The sequence below is a fragment of the Callorhinchus milii genome, unplaced genomic scaffold (genome assembly GCF_018977255.1).
Source record: "Callorhinchus milii isolate IMCB2004 unplaced genomic scaffold, IMCB_Cmil_1.0 Scaffold2, whole genome shotgun sequence".
Taxonomy (NCBI): domain Eukaryota; kingdom Metazoa; phylum Chordata; class Chondrichthyes; order Chimaeriformes; family Callorhinchidae; genus Callorhinchus; species Callorhinchus milii.
The window spans coordinates 97,424,010-97,450,641 of record NW_024704743.1 but is presented as its reverse complement, the minus strand read 5'-3'; the positions used below and the strand labels follow the sequence as shown (position 1 = coordinate 97,450,641).

Genomic DNA, 26,632 nt, shown 5'->3' with positions numbered 1-26,632 from the left:
TAAAGACAGCAGTCTGACGTGTCTGCCAGCAGAAGTACTACTTGCACTGCATACTTACATGAAGTATCTTTAAGTCTTCTAAACTCTTGCATATATTCCTACTGTCCACATATTCCTCACGGAATCACAAAACTGCTTTGGATGAAGAAGGCGCTTTACCTGTTTGATCTCATCCTTCCAAAATACCAAATCTATTGTCCCCAATCACAGCATCAAGCTGTTTTTTGAATGAGTCCAGGGTCCTGGCATCAACCACCCTTCCTGGTAACCTGTTCCAGTTGTTAATTAACCTCTGGGTAAAGAAAGACTTCCTGGTATCTGTCCTGAAATTGCCCCTTGTAACTCTAAACCTATCTCCTCTTGGTGCATCATGAAGTATTGTCCTGGGTTTACTTTTTCAATCCCATTTAAAATTTTACACACCTCTCCTGCAGAAATATTCAATGTAAGTGCTAATCATATGAGGGTCACAAAACTGAGTTGAAACCTGGTCGAACATGTAGTTGCAAAGAAGCTTCGGACTGGGAGTTGAGAGATATTTGAGAACCAGAAAAGCAGACACAGGGCACGTTATTGAATCTCCAGGGGGTCCAGATTATCATGTCCAAAAAGGAACTCAGAAAAGACAAGAATCAGCAAATATTGAGGCTACTTACGTGACCTTGCCAAACAGCAAAGTATTTTAAAAATATTTTTGACTTTAAGAAAGTAAAGAGATGAACAATGAAGGTGATTAAACTGGTTGAAGGTTGAAGAAGTTGAGGCTATTCTATTATGAAACAGTAAGGTTTACAGGTAATCTGATAGAAGTTTTTTTGAAAATTATAAAGGAAATGAACAAAGTTGATGCCAACAAGCCAATTGCTCACAAAGGCAAAGGGATAAACAAGAAACACTAAATGAAATCACCACGATTTGGACCCTATTGTATAAATAGCTTGAATGTGAATGGTCCTAAGCACAGTGCCACAAAAGGCCTGAAGTAGTTATATGTTAAACACCTCTATAGTATCTCTAGTCTTACACTGATAGATTCTATTGTACCACACTTATCTCCAACTGTCGAAATATATGTTAAAAAGCTGCTGTGAACCAGCAAAACCGAGAAAGAGCAATAAGATGTATTACCACACTTAGCAGGGTTTTCAACGGGAATCTGGAATATTGGTCAGGAGAGCTCCCTGCTCTTCTACGGTGCTGCAGGATCTTTAATCACGTTAATGTTTACCATCTGAACCATATCCTGGTTCAACATCTACTCCAAAGGTCAACATCTACAACACATTTCCTCAGCACTACACTGGCATATCAACCGAGATACTTCAAATCTACTTCCCTTGGACCCAGATATGAGAGTGTAATTAACTGTCCAAACTGATTGTGACAGGGCATGCTGGACTTCACTTGGACATGTGAGTAATGCTCACAAAATACAGTCAATACACTTTACAGTATATTCTTTTAAGCGCTTTGAGACGACTCAACGATATGATAAGGCACTATATCAAATCCAATGATTATACCTTATACCTCATCGCTAAGGTTAATACAACAACAAGATTACATTTGTATAGCGCCTTTCAAGTCGGGAGGATAACTGAAGGCAGCAGCCTATTTTTGAAAGAAGTGTATGTGCCCATTCTCGTTCCTTCACTCACTGCTTAATTCAGGGCTACAGCATTTAAAATGACCAGTGTCCACCATCACTCTGCCCCAGACACACAACGGAAATCACTTGCGGACCTGAGCCCTGAAGTGACTGATTTGACCGACTACGGAATGATTGAATGCTAGATCACTTAACCTGCAGAAGGAACAAAAAATTACTATCCACAAGATATTCTGAGGAGCCATGTACATTACGCTGAGACATGGGAACTAGATTCTAAGGCGATACTGAGGTCAAAGACCAGTTTCACAGATTGGTGTGATATACATAGAGTTCCCCGAGGAAATGCTCTTTACACCACAAGGAGCTTTTACTGGTACAAGGCTCCATTTACATTGCTGCTTCCCCTCCAAAACACTGTTTAAAACTCAACATTAAAGAAATATACAAATCCTCTTTTTTTTAAATTGCACAATGGTGACAAAGTAGTTTAAAATACAATGCAACTTGGCAAAAGGCAACAAGACGCCAGGTCTCCATTTAACAACTGCAGCTATTTTGCGGCTGTGAGAGACACACAGTCATCACAAAGCTCCAGATTCAGGTTATCTGATACCCCTGTCCAGACTGTCATGGGAGTTTGGAGAGCCACAATGTCTGTGATCAGGGACCTCATCAATATCTACTTAATGGAACCACAGCTGACTTGCACTTGTTGCACACGGAGAGCACGCTCATCAAGTGTCAGCTGCAAAACAAGGCTGCCCCTGAATCAATGAAGGGACATCAACACAAAGGTCCTGCCATTTCCGATCAGTCTATGACCATGTATTACTTGTAAATCTTTTGAAGAAAGTTAACCTAATAAGGAAATGATAAGACTCCAATCTCTCTCTGCAAATCCTCAGAATAATTTCTACCCTTTAAGGAACACTAGAATACCAGCTGGAAATGCTTTGCAGGTCAATAAGCTTCAAAAATAATAATAATCCTTGCATTTGATATTGCGCTTTTCATGTCTTCTAGACGTCTCAAAGCGCTTCACAGAATATGCTGTAAAGTGAATTGACCATATATTTGTGGGCGAAACACGGCAGCCAAGAGAAAGTAGTCAGGTTAACATTGGGTAGAACCCCTCGTCAGAACTCAGCAATGATATGGGGAGGAAATTAATTCACTCAGCTTCAAAAGATTGAGCTTCATTTTCATCCATGCACTTCACGATCCTACTTTCATTCAAAACACACGGCTTTGCAGATTTGCCAAGAGGACTCCAAAATTCTATTGAAAGATGTTAGAGAGGCAACAATGCAAGTTTCAAAGTGTATGTACTAAGGACCTAAAATGGTGCCAAAACAGGAACAGCTTGGTGCTGTAGATCCACACATTGCCAATAACTGGATTTACAAATGCCCCTGATGACTCTTACAGCTGTCAGGGGAGAAGACAGTCATGCTATCTGCCAATATTAGTTTCAAATCCAAAGGTGACAGGGATCAAAGGTAAGTGTTTTAACCCAAACATAACCTACTCATATTTCCACCATCTCTACAAAACAGTCACTACATTCTGAAGTAAACTCGTGTGCAGCACTTTGAGACTCCCTGAAAGACACTATATTAAATGCAAGAATTATTATTATAATAAGCCATTTAAACTTCTTATTCTGAACAACAATTTAATGGCATTCAGGCTTTCATTTGCCTTCCACAAAACATGGGCTATTCCACATTACCTTTTGTAGTATATGAGGTAAGAAGTAGCTAAAATAATTTCTGCATCCACCGAATCAATGCCTTGTATGTTTCTAGAAACATATTCTTCCCCCACAAATACACAAATACCCACAAACCAGAAAGGAAATGAAAATTAGATACAATTTGCATTAAGGGGAAGTACTTCCTGTTCAAAGTAAATAAATGCAGTATATTTGTAAAATGCTATCTTACTTGCAAGCAATCTTTGCTTTTCTGTATTGGTACTGACCTGGGCAACAGATCCAGAGCCAACCTACTGTGGAAAAGTCCAGCAAAAGAGTCGGGAGGAACTAACAGCCATCACACTGCTATCCGAAGTAAAATTATTTTCACGGGTATGTTTTGTTTCTCTATACCTCTGGGAGAATACTGTAAATAACACTTATATCTGGTTTACTGCCCATTGACACTTAATACTACTACTAATAATAATCCTTGCATTTGATATAGCATCTTTAAAACAGTTTGTGTCTTGAAGTGTCTTAAAGTGCTGCACACAACATTGCTGTGTTTATAATTGCTGGAGGCTTTGCTCCCAATGGGTGAGATCTAACAAGCGGCTCCAAATTGGAAATTCTTAAAGGGTAGAATAGGAATTGCACCCCATCCCCCAACAACGTTCTGTACCCTGACCTCACATTCCATTCAGGAATCGTGGTCTTTTACTAAACAAAAACGGAGTAAATGTGTCTACTAAATGTAAAATGGAGTTAACTCCCAATGGAGCAATGTGCCAGGTGTAATCCTGATTTATACTTGCCACTTCATTCAGGTTGGGCCCGATTTCAGTGTTCTGCACAGGGCCACATTATAATAATATTAAAACAAATGGACAAAGTATGTGATTGGTTCTTTAGTAACAATGAAAAGAGGCACTTTGAATGTTTCTATGGTTATTTGAATATTCAGTGACGTCAGGTGAAGAATTTAGCTGCCTAACACGCAGTGGATGCTAATTTAAAGTGTGGTGACTGTTGTATTGGGAAATGGAGTGAATATTCTGCCTGTGAGAGTGAATGATTGTTTAGGTGTACTGGTGAGATAAAATTTGATTGTGCCATCTCACACAAACACACACAGAAACAAACACATGAACACAGAAACACAGAATCTCTCCAGTATTGTAAATCTCTTCACATTATGGCAGGTAAGCTCTACTAATGCAGGAATAAAGATAAGGACATTCATAAAATGAATTACATTTCTTGAACTTAAAATGATTTTCCTGCTGCTTGATTGTCCATTGGGAAGCTTCCCTCACCTGTCTTCCTAGTTGTCTGTGTGTTTGTTCTGTCAGCCCAGTGATTAGTGTGACTGAGTTTTCCCTCGCGGTGGGCTGATCTGGTGGAGTGGCTGCAACAATTCAGTCATGTCAAGGTGAGGACGCATTTATAATCCTTAGCAGTTTAGTGTGGAGATGCATCTGCGTCCCCTGATGGTCCAAGGGCACACGCATAGTAAGTAGCAGGACTGGGATTCAAACTTTAGATTCACCATTGCTAGTATGTAAGTGCTGGATTTCAATAGTCCAGGACAAAATGTGAAGCTCAGCCCTGAAGAAATCTGAATTCTCACTGTATACACAGTGGGTGCATCCTTCATGGATACTAAATAGGCTTCTCCATTACCAACACAGTCCGCCCTCAAAAGCCACCACTTTAACTGTGGCAGATGGACAACTTGTTCAGCCTGTTTCTCCAGTACAACACTGTGTGCCCAGAACATGCAAGGGTGGGCACATTTCTACACAGCAAATACACATGCTGATACTGAGACAGCACAATACATTTGAGAGCTTAAATGCAATATACAAAATATATTCAGAGCTGGTATTGAACCATATGAGATACATATAGCAGTTGATATTGAGTTATTAATCACAGTATATGACAGCAAAGAAACAGGCCATTGGACCATTAAATCAGAATTGTTTTAGGACCGAAACATACAAGAACCTAATCATGATATATACATTGCTAGCTCCTCATGTGAAAGTTGATTGACTATAGTCTAGAGACTGATTTTCCCGAGCAGTTTTAGAGGAGCATGACTTTGTAGGAGACACCATCTTTCGGAAGAGACATTAAACCAAGATCCTATCTGCCTGTTCTTGTGGTCATTAAATATCCCATGACACTAGACAGAAAGAGAATGGAGTTGCTCCTAGTGTCCTGTCCAACAATCCTCCAGTTTACTTGGTCAGGGTTGTTTGTAGGATCTTACTATGTGCAAAATATATGCCGCATTGTCCTACAAAAACAATCACTGCATTTGCAAATCATTTCCTATGATGAGCTTTGAGATATTTCAATGTAAGAACCCAATATATCAAACACAAGGGGTACAATTACCAGATCTTTCTCAGATTCTCTAGCGAATCCACTAGGAACTGATGATCTCAATGTAGGGACCACACTGGCCACATTGTAGGACAGTTCTGGTTTGGGTCAGTCCATTGCTATAGCCAATGTGCTTTTGCAGTTTCCTCACTTTCTGCTCAGCTCCATATTTTTTTTTGAAGCAAGAGATACCAGCACACAGGATGGCTCCCCAATGGGAATGCTTTCATACAAGAGTAATCTCATCAGTGTGGCAACATATAATTAATTCCCTGTATATCTAAAGAGTGCATTCTATGTTACAACGTTGACAAATCCTCATTAGATCAGTATCTACCCATCACGTATTAGGAACAAAAATGAACATTTCCTAGAACATTTTTTGGGGGAGGGGGAATTATGCCATAGGCTTAAGACCATTGTCTTTAAATTTAAAACTGTGAAGAATTTTGGAAAATGCTTAAATTCAGTTTTAAGTTAGACACAGGAAAATAGAAACCGGAGGAGCCTTTCAACCCATTGCGCCTGTTTCTAGTTCATTAGATCTCATCAAATCTTTCAATCCCAATTTTTAATCCTTTGAGTTGTAGAGGTAATAAGGGATATGACACCTTTTCGTCACAGTCCTTATTACCTCACCTACCCATGTGGAGTCCTGTAGCTCAGTGGTTAGAGCACTCGCTTTGCAAGCGAGAGACCTGAGTTCAATTCCAGTCAGGGCGAAACCTTGGGCAAGTTTCCTTACTCCACACGCCTAATAATAATCCCTCCAAAAAAACAAAACAATAATAAATTGGTCATTTTCAATCTACGACTGTTTGTGGGACCTCACTGTGCGCAATTGGCTGCCGCCTTCGCCCACAAATATACAGTCAATTCACTTTACAGTGTGTTCTGTGAAGCGCTTTGGGACATCCTCCTGACGTGAAAAGCGCTATATCAAATGCAAGGATTATTATTATTATTATTATTACCCAAGTATCTTTCTCTCTCTCTCTTCAACAGCTCTATTGATTTCACTCCTACAGCTTTCTGGGGCAAAGCATTCTACATTTTCACAACCCTGTGTAAAGAAATGCTTCCAGACCTCAGTTCTAATTACCTTCACTGATTTTAAGGCTATGCCCCCTGGTAACAGATCTCACTACCAAAGGGAAGAATCATCCGATTTCTAACCTGTCAATTCCTTTCATTACCACAATCAAATCACCGCTTAATCTCCTCTGCTCTAAGAAATACAACCCCAGTCTACCAAATTTTCCATTAAAGCCAAGGTCTACAGGTTCAGTTATAAATCTAGTGAACCATCAATGACTATCCTCCAAGGTTCTGTGGTTATATCCTTTGTACGATTGGGGCCCAAACTGAATGCAGTATTCCAAATGAGTTCTGACCAGCACTCTATATTACTGGAGAAGCATCTCCTTACTTTTATATTTCAGCCTCTTGCCATAAATGTCAGGGTTCTGTTTGCTGTATTGACTGCTTACTGCACCCGTGAATTAGATTTTAATGATGATGACCTTGAACCCCTGAATATATCTGTTCATCTACCCCTTTTACAGCTTCATCATTTAGAACACCACTCCCAACCATTATTCTTCCGTTCCAAGTGCATTCCGCCATATATCACTACCTGCCAACGAGAGAATTATTCGTTTAATCCCTTTTCTCTGCCTCCTATCTCCTAAACAATTTCCTATTCATGGCACAATATTACCTTCAACTCCATGTGCCTTCATTTTAGATAATTGTTTGTGGCAATTTGTCAAATGCTTTCTAAAAATCCATATGAATGACATCCATCAATCCTCCTTTACCTATTACCTCTGTGGTTGTATCATAGATTAGATTTGTGAGACAATGCTCCACCCTTCACAAACCCATGTTGACTCTCCTGATCTGCGCATATTTATCCAGATGATCAGTTATTCTGTCCCAATGATAGATTCCAGTAATTTGCCCACTGTCATTTTTAATAACAACAATTTATTTTTATATAGTGCCTTTCACTTAGGGAGAATCTCTCAAAAGTGCTTTAAAAAGACTGAGTGGGAGCTCCATCTGGGAGGGAGGGAGAGGATTAGAGAGGAGGTTAACAACAAGCACAAACCCTGAAATTTACCAAGTGTTAACAATAGCTGTTGATTCTGCAGCGATTAACTCTTTTAAAACATACCTGAATACATTCTTATTTTGTGACCAGTACTATTAGAGGATATACGATAGGCATGGATTGAGAGGAACACTTCCTTGATACACAATTGTTTCTTTGCTGTGGAGAAAAGGGAATGGATGAATCTCGCCCACATAATACACACAATCATACCACTTTACATTTATATCCTTTGAGTGAAGTGCTTTGAGACGTCTTGTGACATGATAAAGCACCATATCAAATGCATGTATTATTATTTATTTTACAAAAGCTCGTTGATTATGATGAGATTTACCAAGTAGTATCCATGAAGAACGTTCCCATGGGAGGTAGCGTAGGTCGAGTGTTGTTCATGGTTGGGTAGATTTAATATGGTGGAGGAAGCAGCAGAACTGATGGGCTATTTTGCCCAATCTCAAAACACTTGTTCCTGAGTTATGCATGCATTCCTGTAAACAACTACCTGAAGTGAAGAATGCAAAACAATTGTTCCTGAGAAATAAATACAAGCTTTCAGTTACACGATTAATAAGTCAATCGTCATACAATCATTTCTCACTCACAGTACATAAAAATACTTCTCTGTAATGCTACACTGCTCAGGACCTAAGAACCAATATTCCAACAGTGTAATAGATATTCTCTTGTTGATATTCTGTAATTTCTGAAAAGGTCAATCTAGAATACAAAATAAAGGATGTGTTTTGATATTAAGGAATCCTATGAAGAAATAACACAAATTGGACCCCACATTGGGGACCTATTTGCCTTATTTATTAACGGGATTCATGAATAAAATCACACAACCTTCAAAAACTTCTTTGGAAGTAAACTGCATCAGAGCAAAATTCCCATATTTCCAAAGGAAAGTTGACCCCATTTTGCACTATCCAGACTATTTTTAAAAAAATACAGTATTTTTTTACTAGAGAATTACTATTCTGGTAGCAATAACAGAATTACTGTTTTCCTGACTCAATACGCCACTCCCTCAAGTATTTCCTTATATAAAGAAGTCTACAAGTTTGCGTGTAACCATGTGAATCAAAATGTTTAACCTGAGAAGTCAAATGTGAAAGCATTCCAACAGGAATTGAATCTTAACTCTAATGACTGTCAGAAACTGCAAAGGGATTGGTTGAGAAAGAAGTTTTTAAATCTCCTTCAATACTCTGAAACCTAGATTAACATTCCTTTACAGTTTTCTTTGTAATGACTTCTTTGTACGCATGGCACTTGGGACAGCTGGATACACAAGAGAATTCAATAAGAAAATGTCAACCATAGGTGGACACCTGTTTGAAAAGCAGCTTTTTGACAAAATGTTAAAGGGTTTGCAAATGTCAAAGACGATAAGTATTCAGTACCAAGTGGAAATTCTAGGTCCAGCTCACTGCTGAATTTGCCACCAGTTTTATTAGACAACAGTTTACATAGGAAACCCGAGTCTTCTTCAAGACTAAGAAATACTAACACAAACACATCTGTGTGAAGGTATCTTCATGGTTTCGCAGCAAGAAATAAAATAATCCTTGCACTTGATAAAGCATATATGAGTATCATCAAAATGTCTCAAAGTGCTTCACAGAATTTTACTGTAAAGTGCAGTGACTGCATATTTTGTGGGTGAACACGGCAGCCAATTTGCACACAGCATTGTCCCATAAACAGCCATAAAGCGAATGACAGAATTTATTTGGAGAATTGTTTGCCAGGGCACCAGGAGAAACTTCCTTTTCTTTCAAATAGTACCATTTTATAATAATAATAAGTTCTAGTTCTAATAATAGTAATCCCTCCAAAAAAACAAAACAATAATAAATTGGTCATTTTCAATCCACGACTGTCTGTGGGACATTGCTGTGCGCAATTGGCTGCCGCATTCGCCCACAAATATACAGTCAATTCACTTTACAGTATACTCTGTGAAGCGCTTTGGGACATCCAGAAGACGTGAAAAGCGCCATATCAACTGCAAGGATTATTATTATTATTATTATTTTGATCTTTAATATCCACATGAACAGGCAGACTCTGCTTAACATTTCATCTGGAGGACAGCACCTCCGATAACTTAGTTAACCGATAACCCAGCACTGCACTGGAGTGTTAGCCTAACAATATATGAGTTTGAAGTCCCAACTTTGAAAGCGCTATATCAAATGCAAGGATTATTATTATTATTATTATTTGGGCTTGAACCCACAACCTTTTGAGAGAGCTATTGACTGTGCTAATGAATCCCTAGTATTTAATCAATTGGCTTCGAATAGTAATGTAAAAAAATTGTATGTTGAGGTAAGATAAAGACAAGTCACACTTGGCATATTCAGCAGGATATGGCTTTACAGTCCGAGAAGCAGGGGAAAAGTTAGGACAATCTGAGATGTGAGTATTTACAATTTATAATTACGGGAGCCAAGAAGTAGATTGTCTGTGCTGAATTGGACACCAAGTGGAGAATGTACCAGAAATTTCCAGATGGAGACATATTTATGTGTTCTTTTTGTGGAGAAAATATGTTTTTCTCACCTGGGCAAGAGAAATTAACACACCATCTAAAAATATATAGATATATGTATAATTCATAAGTTTATTTTATTTGCATGTGGCACATGAACATATCTCTAAAAAACCTGTGTTTATGTCATAGGATAAAAAAAAATTCAACATTTAGAAAACCACATTCACAGCTAGCATGATTAATATTATACCATATGTGTACAAAACAATATAAGTTACAGCCATTGCATAATAAAATGGGTTTTGAAATATATATTTAATTAACTGCATACCAATAGGCACAGCTTCTTATGGCAGCCTCCCTTTTCTGAAGGTGATTGGAGGAGAAACACTTTATTCAAATCATCACTTCCAGTTCCATAACCTACATCTATTCCGTACTTCAACAATTAAAAAAAAGTGTCCCTCTTTTTGTCATACTGAGGGTTGCCACCTGACCATTTTTGTACTGTCTTATCAGTTACCGGTGAAAAGATTTAATGTGTTTTTTTATTAAACAGTGATCATACCGGGATCAGGGTTGCCAGAAATTAAAATATGTTTGTAGCCAAAAGTCAATCAAATACTATCCCAATTTCCTTCTATGGGGAGGAAAGTGACCAATTTAGGTTAGTGCTTTTGAAACTGTTTAAGAAAAGGTCTTCAAGGGGCAAAGAACCTGCCCAAAGCCATTTTTCACACACAGTACACCAAAACATATCCAATCTGGCAACACTGCCCTGGATGGATGCATGTGGGTCTCTCTCTCCCCCCACCACCCACCACCATGCATTGCACCCATTGCCTTTACCAAGCTGGTCACCCTCTGCCCACACTACCATTATAGAGCACTGTTTCACCCCTGATGGTTTTACCAAGATGGTAGGCCTACTCTGGAGGTGGCAACCCTGGTGCTGACATTGCAGAATGAAGAAAAATAAATCTTTGTGAAGTCACTTTTACATTTTCCCATGCACAATTGAAAATTGTGACTTGTCATAGAATGATAGAATAGAACCATAGAAATCTGCTTGGCAATGCAATATCGGTGTCATGTCAATCCTCTGTGGTGGTCTCGGCAACCTGGTTCCTGAGTATTCAAGGGCATTGTTGATGATGGAGCACACAGATTGGCTCATCACCTGAATTTAAGAGGAACAAACTTGTCACTGGGCGGGGGAGGATTCTTCCCATCTGGTTTCCATTTAGCCTACAGAGTTAGGTAGTCCTAACTGGATAAGCAGCAGGGAAGCTTGCCAGGCAGTGTTCAAAATGGCAAGCTGTTTGGTTTTAGCTTTTAAATTCCAGGAGTGACTCATTTCCTATTCAGGGGTCCTCAAGCCTTGGCTAGTATCATCTTGTACCTAATACTTTCCAGGATTAGATAAGCAGCGTATTTCCCTCTGGGTAGATAGTCTGCACTCCATTCCAGGCAAATGGAAAGTCCCACGCATTCATGGAATGCTCAGTGGAATAATCTTAAGCATGGTGATGGGTTTCCACAAGTATCAGACACATAGCTAACCAAAAAGGGACACTCTCTCTGTGTGGTCACGAGTCCCATCGCCAGTCTATGCTAAGCTAACTAACCTCAGCCATGGCAACGGTGAAGGTGCTAAAATTAGTCTTCATCCCACTGGGCTACAGGCTCAGAAAAAGCAATGGTTTCCATTCCTGACTGGTATCCAGTGATTCGTGCTGGAAGATGCGCAACATGTGAGAACAGGATTGGGCTTGAGCGTGATAGCTCCCCAAAGCTCGCACATGTAAAATGGCCATTTTCGGTGATTTCCTTCTAAAGTGACCAATGCCTGCACAAGTGATCAGTGTCTCCAGGAAGAGGGCGGCAGGGGGATAAAAATTGGTAAATTTCAAAAATCTCAGCAATGCATCAAGTTCTATACCATCAAGTCCCAGCGCCTTGGGACGTCCTCCTGATGGGAAAGGTGCTATGCAAATGTAATCTTGTTGTTGTTGTTGTATATAATTTATTGAGAAATTCCTCTAGTTATTTCAATCAAATTATATTCACAGCCTGTAAAGAAATATAGAGGTTGATATATGTGGCATTACGGTGAACATTTGGGGTAATGTCATTTCTGGCAAAGCATGTGCATCCATTGCTCTATAATCTGTCCAGTGTATTTGCTGTCCAAAATAATTTTCCTTCTGCAAAAAAAAGCACTAAATTGTAGAATGTAGTGATCAACCATACTGTCTCACCACTTAGAGCATTACATTCATTCTTAAATGAGTCTAGTGTCCTGGCCTCTACCACACTTTCTGGTAACCACGTTCCAGCTGCTGATAACCTCTGTGTAAACAAATACTTCCCCTGTGTCCTAAAATTGCCCCTCACAATGCTGAACCTGTGTCCCGAAGCTTTGGCGTATCTCAAGGAATTGTTCCAGGTTTACTTTCTCAATTCCGTTAAGCATTTAAGGCAAAAAGATTTTAAGGGATGGTTAGTAAACCTCTCTTTACACAGAGGGTGGGCAGATTATAGAATTAACTTTTTAAAATGGGATTTAGATACACAAAAATGCTTGAGTAAGAGGAATATTAAAAGCTGTGAGGAATGCAATTCGATTAAATTGCTCACTGTCGAGAAAAACCACCAGCAGAGATTTGTTAAGATCAATGGCCCATTTCTATGCTGTCTAAATGATATATTTATAAAATGTCGTCAATCTGACTGAAACTGAAAGTATACTAACAATCAAATGCAGACTTACTAAGACTCGTGTAAATGTTTGGGGGCGGGGGGGGAGGGTCGCTTCTTGATGGGACACTACTATCCTAGCTCATCCCACAACATAAGTGCCAGAGGCAGTAAAGGCAGAGGCAGTAAGGAGTCCTGTAGCTCAGTGGTTTGTTAAAGCACTCGCTTTGCAAGCGAGAGACTTGAGTTCAATTCCAGGCAGAGGGCGAAACCTTGGGCAAGTTTCCTTACTCCACACAGAGCCTAATAATAATCCCTCCAAAAAAAAAAAAAATAAATTGGTCATTTTCAATCTACGACTGTTTGTGGGACATTGCTGTGCGCAATTGGCTGCTGCGTTCGCCCACAAATATACAGTCAATTCACTTTACAGTGTGTTCTGTGAAGCGCTTTGGGACGTCCTCCCGACGTGAAAAGCGCTATATCAAATGCAAGGATTATTATTATTATTATTAAAGGGAATAACCCCTGTGTTCTGCAGCATAAGTTCTCAATGTTTTTTGAATGATAAAAGTCATCCGAGTAAAGGGCTGTGATATAGGATGAAACTGCACCATGTGATGTGATAACAGCACATACACTTCACCTTAGTGTGGAAATGATATTGATGCTACATTTTGTTCATAGCACAGCTAAAAACTGGAAGACACCACCTCCCCAGAGGAAAACAATCGGTAATTGTGTTTCAAAAATGGCGAAATGCATCATTTGCCAGGAATTCCTCTTCACATTCCACTGGCTCAGCAAATTCCCGTAACCCACAATGTTTATCTTGCTGTGTGTGACACATGTGCATATCATCTCTCACGGCTGCTCCAGCTCACGCTGCACTTCTACTGTGATATCTAATCTTACACCTCCTCAAAACAGTAGCACAGAGAGCCAGCACTCAGCATCGATCACTCGTCCTCAACGAGAAAGATAACAAGAGGCCCAAACAACTGAGCAGAGCATGCAAATAAATAAATATTACGGTGGTGGTGGTGGGTAAAAATCACAGTAAAATAAGAAAACAAAGAGCTTGGCTCAATTTCACTGACACAAATGTTTATTTTTTTTCTAATACATTATTCCCTATCCCAATCAATACAAAGTCATTGACAAGTATTGTTGCTGGATAGCTGGTTGGTTGGATGGACGGACATAAACGGTGACCCCTTTATAAGGTGGTGAGCAAAAATATGGCCATTGGGTCATCAGGTCACTTACTTCCTGAGCATTGTTCAGGAAGTGCTGCTGACATCACTTCCTTTGTGAAGTGATCAGCGGGACTTCCTGCACATGCTCAGAGTACGCTGCATAACGACAAGGCATCCTGTCCCATTGCATCCTTTCATTGATAGAGGCATTGTTACATAAAACGTAGATCCCGGAAAACAGTTCAAAATTGTCTTGAGCAGAGCATAGAAAATAAATAAATAGTATGGGGGGAAAAAATCCTTTTAGTCAGATTGAAAAAAATTCATAAATATATCATTGAGATAGAACGGGTCATTTGGATGGGAGCATGTTTTCACAAATGGCTATTTGAAGCTATGTCAATTACAGCATTTAAAAGGGAAACACATACACACATGAAGTTTAACAATATAAAAGGCTATGGAGAAAGAGCAGAGAAATGGGTTTTAAGTACAGCACTTCAATGGGGGGATACTACAATGGGCTGGACTGAAATATTCCCTTCAGTGCTGAAATGACTGATTCTACCTTTTTGACTGCATTCACATTTGTATAGCGCCTTTCCCATTGGGGCGTAAATAACTATATGAATCAAACTTTACTTAATTGTTACCTTATTCGCTAGTCACTTGACTTAATGTGGATTCACAAGTACCCCAAATAATATGTCAATAACATTTGGAAAAGTAACATAGGTTGGTGTATAATTTTATCCTACTTTGAACTGTACAATAGCACCAGTGATCCACATGACTGGGAGCACAGAAATTATCGAGCCAGCGACTCTGGCGAGGCACAGGTAAAAGTCATTGTTCAACAGATTCAATGTAATAATCATATCAAATCTGTTATGAAATATCAGATTTTTCAGCCCATGAAAACTCCTGAATTATATTTTAAACCAAGAGCATTTCCATCACTTGGGATCGATGCAGTGACTGAGCTAGATGGCAAATGCTGGTCTATAGCAGCAGTAATCGAGCAACAAGGATTTTTTTTGTTAAATGAAAACTCAGGTATGCAAATACAAGGGATACTGAAGAAGGCCCAAGTTTCTAAATGTATTTGCAGCTTACTTGATTAATATTGCTTTTTAAAGATACAGCAGGTGAAGAATATTTTACATTGGATTTATTAAGCAACTCTGGCTAACGATAGCATTCAGAATGTTAAACTCTCAGTTCAGTCGTTCTAGTGGCAAATTACAGTTTTCCCTAAACTAATGATGCATTTACTGTGCAGCACTGACACCAAATGCAAGCCTTTCTTCAATGAAGAGACAGCTGCATAACCCCTATATCTGGAAACGGGGACTGGTGGGAGGGAGGGAAAGAGAACCATCATATGCCAATCATTTCTGAAACTCCATTAAACACAAGTTACAAAATGATTGTTATTTTAACTATCATGTTTTGCCTGTGAACTGGTGACAGTGCAACAATTCATACAAGTCTCTGATGAGTGTTTTGAGCCTTTAACCTGTTATGGGACTTCCCCAGGGAAGAGTGACCAGAAAATAAGTCACAAACTTGGCTTTCAATGAGGCAACATTTTTCACTGGGTGAATTTGACAGCATCAGCATATCACATAGCTGCTTCAACTGATCTACCTCTACAATACCCAAATATAAACCAGTGGTTCCAAATTTGTGCATGAAAACAAGGTCAGGAAATTTAATGGCAAGTGGTAAATAACAGTCTTCAAATTGGTTGCCGTGTTCGCCTACAAAATATGCAGTTACTTTACTGTACGTTTTACAGTCGCACTTTACAGTGAATTCTATTTACTGTATTTTGAGACATTCTCCTGAAAGGCGCTATGTTAAATGCATGGATTATTTATTCAATACGAGCACGATGAAAAAAATCAGTCCAAGTGCCAGCAAGTGGAGAGTAACCTCCCTTGAAGTTAAACGTATGCCAATGAAAGATTAGAAGTGACAGAGAGAGAAAGTGAAAAAGGGAAGGGGACGAGAGAAAAACAAGGAATAAGCATCCAGACCTCAGTGAGATGAATGAGTGAATGATCTTATCTGAATGTAATTGAGATCTAAACATGGTATTGATAATGGCAGGCCAGTTACATAGAGTGGTACGGCATAGAAAAAGGCCATTCAGTCTAACCAGCATGAGCCTCCACCTGTTTCCACCACGGCTTCTGATAGTGAGTTTCACATTCTCACCACCATTTGTGTGAAAAGGGTCCACTTAAACTACCTATAGATATAATATATTGCATTGTATTGATCCATGACTACTTATCGTTTATTTTTGCCTTCCAGTTTTGGACTCAATAAAATTATTGGGCATTGAGGGCAGACAGCTTAGCGCTTCACACCCAGTTATCACAGTGCTCAGAGTTGTTGAGACTCAGTGTGAATAGTGACTGTCATCTTTCAGTGTGCATTCGTGCTTGGGGAGGGTTTAATGTCGATCTGATATTTCTATATAAATAAGTGATTAGCAATTTCCATCATTTGAGCTATATGAATATTTAATTAAGAATTGGTTCGAGGGTTTGGAAAATAACAAAGACTAAATGTGGCTGGAAGGTTTGTCACCAGCTGGGAACTTGGAAATGCAATAATAATAATCCTTCCATTTGATGAAGTCAAAATGTCTCAAAGCACTTTACAGAATTTTTCTGCGAAATGTACTGACTGTGTGTTTGTAGGCAAACACAGCAGCCAATTTACACACAACAATGTCCCACAACATTCTTGAAATTATTAGCCAAGACACCTGGAAAAACTCCCTTCTGTTTAAAAATAGGGTACTAAAATCTTTAACGTTCACCTGAACCTTAGTTTAACACCTTATCTGCTGGACGGCACCAAGACAATGCAGAATCTTCCTCCACAACACCAGTACTTCACTGGAAATGGCAGCCTCGGCAGAGTTCAAAGTCATGGGGTTTAGAACCATAGAACCTTACATTACAAAATAAAGCCATTTGGCCTATCATATCCATGTCAGCTCCTTGAAAGAGCAACCCATTTGGTCCCATTTATCTTCCTTTCCCCATAATCGAATCAACCAGATACAAGAGTGCAACCAACTCTGTCAGGCTAACAGAAATGCTTGTAGCAGAGATTTCCATATTCCAATCACCGCATGTGTAAAGAATGTTTATCTAGCCTCTTTTTCAAATTCCTTTTGTGATTATCTGTGCGCTCTCGTTACTGACTCAATACGGACAGTATTTTGGAGATTTGCTCCATTTATCCGAGGTTGGAGAGAAAGTGAGAAACATTGTTGAGCCTTTCCTCAGAAGAGTAAATCTTTGTGGAGAGTCTATGAGATTGGATCGTGCAAAATCCAAAGAAAAGGGGTTCATATGTCAAGTAGCCTTTTCTTATTCATGATCCCTTATTATCTTTGGAAAAGTAAGCAAGGAAGAGATTACTTTTTATTCTCTTCTGAAAAAAGATGACAACAGTAGCTGACTCCCTAATCCCTAATGGATTCCATAGAGTATCCAATCTGATACACAATGAGCTGTAAACCCATAGTGAGATGATTTGGGACTTTTTTAGCCTTCTGCTTCAACATCAGAAATGGACTTGGTTCATTTGGTACCAGATGAGTCAATCCCCATTTTTAATCTGTTTATCATTTGGATTTTAGATGCACAAGAATAGTACGTAGTGCAATATTTAATAATACAGGTCTCAGTATAATCCAGGGAAGTGTAAAAGCCTATCCCTCTTACAAATGGTCGAATTCAAGGTGTCCTTCCTTCTGAACATGCAAAATGTTAATATGTGTGTGTTCTGCGACTTGTCACACACACATTGTACGCCTGTTCTTCTCACTCTTTATGTATCTTTACGTGTCAGCCTGGCTCAGTTGGTGGCACTCTCGCCTCTAAGTCAGAATGTTGTGAGTCCAAACCCCACATTGGAACTCGAAATTCATATAGTCTAAGTTGAAATTGCAATGTAGTGATGGGGTGTGCTGCATTGTCAGAGGTGGCGTTCTTTGGATCAAACGTTAAACCAAAACTCAGTCTGCCTGTTCAAGTGGATGTTAAAGATCACATTGCACTGTTCAAAAGAGAAGTGTGTTTCTCCCAGGGTCTGAACCAACAATCCCCCACAAAAAAATTATCGCACTTCATGGCTGTTTGTGGCACATTGCTGTGTGCAAATTAGCTGCTGTGTTCATCCACAAAAACAACAACAAAATTACATTTATAGAACGCCTTTCACGTCGGGAGGACACACGATTGTCATTTCACTTTATAGTGTATCCAGTGAAATACTTTGGGACATCCTCCTGAAATGGACAGTGCTGTATCAAATACAAAGATTATTAATATTAAATACAATTAGGCTGCCTGTCGATGTCCCCTAAATGATGTACAACCACAGAGAGTGTGGGGAGATGTATATATCTGCTCACAAGAACAAAATGTTAATATCTGTCATGAGAGCAGCTCCTGTACCTCACAGGAAAGGTGAGAAACTATCAAACTGTGTTCATGGTTCTCCCTCCTTTCAAGAGTAGCATAGCCTTAGCATAGGGTGATGAAAACAGAAGGTGTCCAAAAACACATTAAAAGGCAGGCAAAATATTAATTTGAAAAGTAAAATTACTTTGCAAAGTGTGGAAAGCTTTTAAAGATTTAAATTGAATGGAAAATAGGAACAGGAATAAGCCTTTCAACCTGCTTCACCTTTTTGTCCACCACAATTTTACAATTCAATTTCTTTAGCTTTTCTTCATATCCTTGCTTACCAAGTACCTATCTCTCTTGTGAATGCCTCAATTGATCATGAATCTATGGCTTCCTTGTGCAATCAGTTCCTTATTCTCAAGACCCTGAAAGTTTGTTGAATTAAAGCAGTGGAAAGCACAACAATTTCATTTTGCTATAGTGCAAGANTTTTTTAATCTCGAGCTTTCAATGCCCAATTCCAGATCTGTTCCTGCAATCCTACAGTAATGATGTAACAGATTAATCCTTCATACACTGCATCATTATGGACTACTTTCAGATGCCCAAATTCACACAAGACTGTACAACAAATTAACACTTTGTCCACTGGACAATAAGAAACACTTTATTGGGTGTATTTATACAAATATTCTCTCACCTTCACCACAGAGCAAATCTTACTGAATTTCTTTATAACACTGCTATTCAAATTGTAACAATGAGTGAGTGAAGTGTAATTACAGAGACTTTGAACTCACAGTCTACACTGACAATCCCAGCAGTATGCTGGGGGAATGCCACATTGTTAGATGTGCCATCTTTCAGATGAGATACTAAACTGAGGTCTCTTCTGCCTATTCAGGTGAACTTTAAAGATCTCTTGGCACACTATTCAAAAAGAGATGGGAGTTTCTCCAATTGTTCTGGCCAACAAGTCCCCAGAGAAATAAAATGATCTTTCGCCTCCTGGTTGTTTGTGCGATATTGCTGTCCATAATTGATTACTGCGTTCTCCTACAAAAATAGGCACTACACTTTACAGTAAATCATGTGAAGCACTTTGAGATGCTTCAACATTGCGATAAAGTGCTACAACAATTACAAGGATTATTAGCTAAACCCGGCTGCCAATTGCGCACAGCAGTGTCCCACAAACAGTTGTGGATTGATTGAGCAAATTTTTTTTCATTTTTAAGGGATTATTAGCCCCAGAAAAGTGATCCGCCAATTGACTAACAACCGGATTGCTACTTATTGCTAGGTAAACAGAGACATGTGGAGTAAAGAAACTTGCCCAATGGTTTGCTCTGCCCGGGAATCCAACCCGGCGAGGCAAGTGCTCTAATCACTAAGCTGCAGAGTGTGGTCCTAATTTTTTTTTATTCCCATTAATGTCCTTTTAGACGCATTTTATTTTGAATTTAGCAGATTTCTCTCATAGTCATTGGAACAAGTTTTCTGTTTTTGTCTAATGACTAATATTTATTTTATTTTAAGTCCTTGCCTCTTTGACAGAATTCACAGAGCAGAAAATCTGTTGTTTTCACGTCATGTTACTCAAAAATAAGGGATTAAGCTCCTTTCAGGCAGAAACAAAATCACAAGCTCCGTAAACATGTAGTGGCTCAAAAAGTAGCCAATAATATTTGTTGTAATCTTATTGCAAAACACTCCTTTCTGCATGTTTATTTGGTGACTCACATGTCATGTTCCTCTCCTTCTTCTAGATTGGTGGACAGCAATGGGAATACTTTGTATCTTTCTTAACTTGATATGTCACAATCAATGCTGTTTCAATAACAGTTTCATAATTAAAGTAACAAAACATTCAGTTTGACAGCAACAGCAATACAAACTAACCCTGAATTTAAAAGGTGTCTCCACTACATGTCACATTTCATCTGGACTAATAATGGTGGAGCCCACAAATGCAAACCTTGATCAATGAGGAATGTATATAGAAAACAGTTCAAGAGTCTGAAAGGTTTTGAGTTTAATTTCCTTTCCCTACATATACTAAAACATATACATATACTAAAACCAGAAATATATATTGACGTATTATTTTCATGTGTCAGTGCTTCCAAACTTTACAATTACTATGACATTTAGCACTGTTTTGAAGCCTGGATGCATACTCAGCAAGGATTAATACTCCCACACACAGAATTTCACATAAAATATATCAGTTTTTGATGTGCTGGCAGAAGGAACACAGTCTTGCAGTTCTGATAACTAAACACCTCAGTAGCCTGGTTTAGGATAAATCATTACCAGAATACATTCCACCCTCATAACTCAACCCATAGATATTGATTACTTTCTCAGTACTGTATCATGTTTAGCATCAACCTCATTGCTTTTCAATGCTGCTAATACGTACGTAAAAAAAAAGACAAAGGTAACTGAACTAGTTAGCTGTACACACCACTTGTTTTTTTACGTAAGAGAACAGTCATTCCTCTGATGTGCTCTCACTAATTGTTATTCAATTGCAATTTATACATACATACACCTGCATTCGTCACTCGGTTTCAGATTAAAGCCATGAATTACTATGATCGTGAACCAGTAAATAGCCAAAGCACCTTTGGTATAATATTGCAAAATAAGTGTTTGTCACAGAGTAGCCAGTTTCTCTGGGAACCTCTTGCTGGTAATTTGCAGGATCTCTTTGTAAGATTGTGCATTGGCAGATTTAAGAAAGTCTCTCATGCCAGTGAGGAACTGTCCCCAGCCCTGGGGAGTGAAGCAGGAACTAGTCACAGCCACAAAGGGCTGAGTGAGAAACTCACTACCCACCACCACCAGAAGAATATGAGAAAAGACCCAGATACATGCTTTTCCTGGTAGAATTTCTCCCCACGTTTGCTGTATTTAACCGGAGCATTTTAGAGATTTTTTAAAAAATTTTTTTTTGAAAATTGTGGCATTCACTTTTGACTTTGAGACCAATTTTGTGCAGCTCTTAAAACGAAACTTACAGACCAAATGGCTTCAAACGTAATGACTGTGTGGACACATTCTGTACTTCTGAAATATTACGTTAATGGAGTAAATCTACACCCAAGTGAAATGTTACCCCTTCCAGAGGATAAAGCCCTCTCCCCCCCCCCCCCCCCACCCCCCACAAACAGGGGGTGGGTGTGCAAACAGGTTGTGAAGACTCCTCTCCCAGACCCTGAAGCTCCAACAGTTTGCCATTGCCACAGGAGTGCATAGAGGGGCTCGTCCCCCCCCCCTACCCCCACACACACCCCACCCCCGGGTTAAAGGCAAAATAAGGAAACTCTTAGCTTATTGTTTTTTTTAAAAAAAAACAATTGATTTCCTTTAATCGATCTGCACGTTTAATTCCTCCCAAAGATTTGTTTGCGCTGTGGATGCGACCGCTGTATCTGAGCTGCAAATCAAACAGTGCTGAAGTCCTGTGAGTTGCCAGTTCTTGTGTGTGTGTGAGAGAGAGGGAGAGAGAGAGACATGTGTGTGAGACAGCATCACTCTGGGATTTTAAGCCACAATACTCAGTGGGGACACAACAATTAGGGACTGGGTGTCTGTTAAATAGTGCCCCATCCTTTATTGTGACTGTATTGTGACTATCTGTGTACAGACCAGTGTCTCAGCTTCTCGAATGAAATCAAGGTGTGGCTTTTGGACACGAGTCTCCAGCGACCCCACAGGAGACCCGAGACTCCTTCGGTTATTTCCACCAACTGCTGCACGTCAGAGGGTCCAACGGACACCACAGTGAGTGAAGGGGGAGCGAGAAACTGGAGCGATCGTGGACCTGTCGGTCCGGTGTTCGCGGTGCAGAGCTTCTGTGTGTGAGTGAGTGTGTGAGTGAGTGAGTGTGTGAGTGGCTCCACTCCAGCGACACAATGAGCGCTCAGTCAGTCAGTCAGTCTCTGGCTCTCACAACCAACCCCATCAGGACCGCAGACACAGCACAGTGTGAGCAGGTGCCCCGAGACCTCCAACACCCAAATAACACACATCACTCCCCCCCACCACCCCCTCCCCCAACCCCCCCCCCCCCCACACACACACACACACACACACACACACGGGGTGAGGGGCTGCTGCTCGGGGTGAGGGGCTGCTGCTCGGGGTGAGGGGCTGCTGCTCGGGGTGAGGGTGGGGGGTGGGGGGGGGGGGGGTGTTGACCACCTGCTAAATGTAAAATGCATTCGTTACAGTTGCCGTTCTACTCACACAAAAGCGTGATAGACCAGAGCCCAGCCCCCGGGTCTCTCCAGAGCATCGTAGAGAAAGTTCTGCAGTTTCCTGTAGGTGGCTTTCCTCTGGGTCGGTCGGCCGTAGCCGAGGGGTTTGCTCAGGAGGCTGAGCCCTTGCCTGGAGCTCTGGCTGCTGCCCGCTCTGCCCCGTCTCTCTCCTCCCGAGATCAGCAAAGCGCCGTCCCGATCCGCCCCGGAGCTCAGCCCCAGCCCCAGCCCCAGCCCCGCCGCCCCGGGCTCGGGCTCGGGCTCGGGCTCGGGCTCAGCCTCGCTGGCGAAAGCCACTCGCAGTCTCTTGCCATCGCCATCAGCGCTCCCCGACTTGAGCCCCATGGCGAGCGGCCGCACCGATCCTCACTGAAGCCGAGCTGGGAGAGAGCAGGGAGGGGACCAATGCCATGGCTCGCCAACACACACCAGAGCCCGAGTGAACAGGTCCCATCAGAGTCTTTGGGGTGTGGAAAGCTCTCTCTCTCTCTCTCTCTCCCCTCCCTCTTTCTTTCTTTCCCTCCCTCTTCCCCCCCTCTGTGTCTGTCTGTCTGTCTGTCTGGCTTTCAGGCTCGCTTTTAATCAGACTGGGTGGACAGCATCACACTCTGTCTTGCTTATCTCTCTCTCTCTCTCTGGGAATCCATGTGCTTTTCCAAATGATGCAGCTCCCTCCTCCTCCTCCTCCTCCTCCTCCCTTTCCTTCCCTCCCCTCCCTCCACCAAAGAGCAGGTTATGATTTAATGAGTGCTTGTGGCTGTGTGTCGGAATCAGGGTTGGGCTGTGCTGGGAGGATTCTCCAGGAGAGAGGGATGGATGGAGTGTGTGTGTGAGAGAGAGAGAGAAGGAGGGAGGAAAGGAGAGAGGGACGATGCGGATGCTGATGCTGATGGTGGGAGCTGAAGGAGATGCTCTGGATCTAAGAAGAGGGAGAGGAGGAGGTGGTGGGTTCGCTTTGATCTGTCTCTCTGTCTCTGTCTGTCTCTCCTCCACCTCCCAACATACACACAACACACACACATACATGTGATCCATATTCCCATTTCAAAGCACAGTGGCATCACTTTGTTGGGATCTCAAGCAATCAATCTGAAAGGAAGTCTCTTTTGGATCCGAAATATAAATTGTTCCTTTTATTAAAAAAAATTCTCACACGTGCAATAATAAAAATAACAAATCCCCTTCGTCCTTACATTTGACACACCGCATTTTCAGGTCAGGCGGACGTCTCAAAGAGCTTCTCGGGATTTACTTTAAAGTGTAGTGACAGTGTACGTGGTAGGCAAATGGATGATCTCGCCAGCTAATTTGCACACAGCAATATCCCACAAGCAGTCACACCAGTCGTTTTGTTAAGTATGTCCAAGCCAACAATCCCTATTTTTATTTGATGATGATTCTTAATCGTTTCAGATAATACAAAATATATGTATCCATCAATAGACCATTGGAATGTTGTTTCTCCCCAACATTTTTTATTGGGGGGGTGGGGGAGGATTATTTCATTTTGTATTATATCCAGCATACAGCCAAACCTGTTTTCAGCAACCACTCAGGGGACTGGACCAAACTGGCCTTTATGTAAGGGTAGCCTTTGAGTAAGGGTTCGTTGGTGTGTGTAAGATTTCTAAGTGTATAGAAAAATACAGTACACAGTCAAACCCATAAATCAAACTAGTTCTAATGAAGTATTAAATCAGTTACAAAATACAAATCATTTTTATTTCTGTCAGCTAAAAATTTCAGTGGGTCTACTGTTAGACTCCTAGCACATGCCAACACCACACCGAGCAACCAATCGGACCGGATCCGGCTGCTGAAAAGGGTGTCTGTAAATCTACAGGGCTAAAGAAGGAGCCACTGGTTGTATTAGACAGGTGGTGGCTGAATAGAGATGGTATATTATGAAAAATCGTTCAGGACTGTTCCAGGGTGGGTTCCAGGGTGGTTGTTGACAGCAGATGGTTGATGAAGAGAGGTTGTTTCTTTAACAGATTTAACTGTTTATGTTATCCCAATAGAAATCAGGGTTGTTAAACTACGGTGTTCTACTTTTATAGCTGTGCCATTTATTTCAGCATCTGTCCAACGTGAAGGTAACTAACCTGAACTCACACAAAAGCACTCATATTAAATGCAAATATTTTTAGCATTCACCTCACTAAAAATACAGTGCACTTGCTCTTACTTTTAATTGTTGAAAGCCGTGGCTCTGCTGCGACGGTTCTCACTCCTTGTTGTAGTTGGGAATTTTAGTAACATTTGCATACTAAGTGGCCTCAGTTTTTTCCTAACCCTGTCAATATGTGGAGTCCTGTAGCTCAGTGGTTAGAGCACTCGCTTTGCAAATGAGAGACCTGAGTTCAATTCCAGGCAGGGCGAAACCTTGGGCAAGTTTCCTTACTCCACACGCCTAATAATAATCCCTCCAAAAACAATAATTAAAATTGGTCATTTTCAATCTACGACTGTTTGTGGGACATTGCTGTGCGCAATTGGCTGCCGCGTTCGCCCACAAATATAGTCAATTCACTTTACAGTGTCTTCTGTGAAGCGCTTTGGGACGTCCTCCCGACGTGAAAAGCGCTATATCAAATGCAAGGATTATTATTATTATAATATGACTCCCTGCTCAAAGGTGTCTCAACTGAGTCAGAATTAGTCACTCAGACTGGTATCCAAACAGACTGAGTGACCAAAGCATTTGACAATTCGGACTGGGTACCCGAGCTGGGGGTGGAAACCGAGGAGATGAAAGTTGACTGAAAGAGGTACATTCTGAGGCACTATATAAATTATATTGTCAATCAACAACTGGGCCAAATGCCTCATGTGGAGTGTGGGGGGTAGGTGTTGGCTTTGTATGAGATCGCAGAACATCACTCGAAAAGAGTAAAGAGCTTCACCTGAGCTGACTCCCAAGATGACGTGCTCAGCAACAGAATGTCATAATTGAGTAAATCCTCTGTGGCTGTCTCAGGAGTAAGGTTCCTGAACCAGGTGGGTTCACAATACTCCAGACAGATAGATAATAGACCAGACAGGCTGGCTCATCAGCAGGACTTGGTGGGCAGACCTGTTACTGCGGGCAGGGATTCTTCCCACTCAGTTTTGTTGACCTTTTTGTTAAGTCAAAGCGTTAACAGATAGGGTGATATTAGCTGGGTACATGGGAAGTTTATCAGTGCAGTTTATGGTTTTTAACCCCAGTAGTATCCCCAATGTACACTCCAGGATTCTCTAGACAACCCATGCCTTATACTCTCCAGAATTAGGAGAGTGAAAATGAAAATACACAGCTAGTTCTGTTTGTTAATTGATAATTAAGCAAAGTAATGGCGATGGAATTTAAATAATGCTAGGAGTCTTAAAAGTTCTAAGAGCAATAATAAGGGGAGACAGAGGAAGGGAAAGGTGACCATAGGCACTGTTGAAGAGGTAGATTTTAAGTTGAGATAGAGGAGTCGAGAGAGGGAGTTCCAGGGGTAACAATATAGACGATGAGGAGCATTTCTAGGGGATGTCAGCAATGCAGATCCATATGCTTAGTTAATGAAAAAGAAATGTTTTATAGTTGTAATTTTATCTTTTCGACACTCACTTATTTTATGAACCTTATTTGACTGCCCTGCATTATACAGAGACATGCACAGAATATAACACAACTGCAACTTTGTTCAGAAGAAAAATAGGTCTTGA

General features: G+C 40.6%; 1 protein-coding gene across 1 annotated transcript in view; it reads right to left on the bottom strand.

Moving 5' to 3' along the window:
* Positions 1–23,164, bottom strand: part of kcnq3 (potassium voltage-gated channel, KQT-like subfamily, member 3) — a gene marked incomplete at its 5' end in the record, with an annotated part of 174,613 nt that extends 151,449 nt beyond the window's left edge. The window contains one exon of the mRNA XM_042331668.1: positions 22,923–23,164. Within this exon, the coding sequence (XP_042187602.1) occupies positions 22,923–23,164 (242 nt within the window). The remainder of the gene's footprint in view (positions 1–22,922) is intronic.
* Between the last annotated feature and the right edge of the window lie 3,468 nt (positions 23,165–26,632).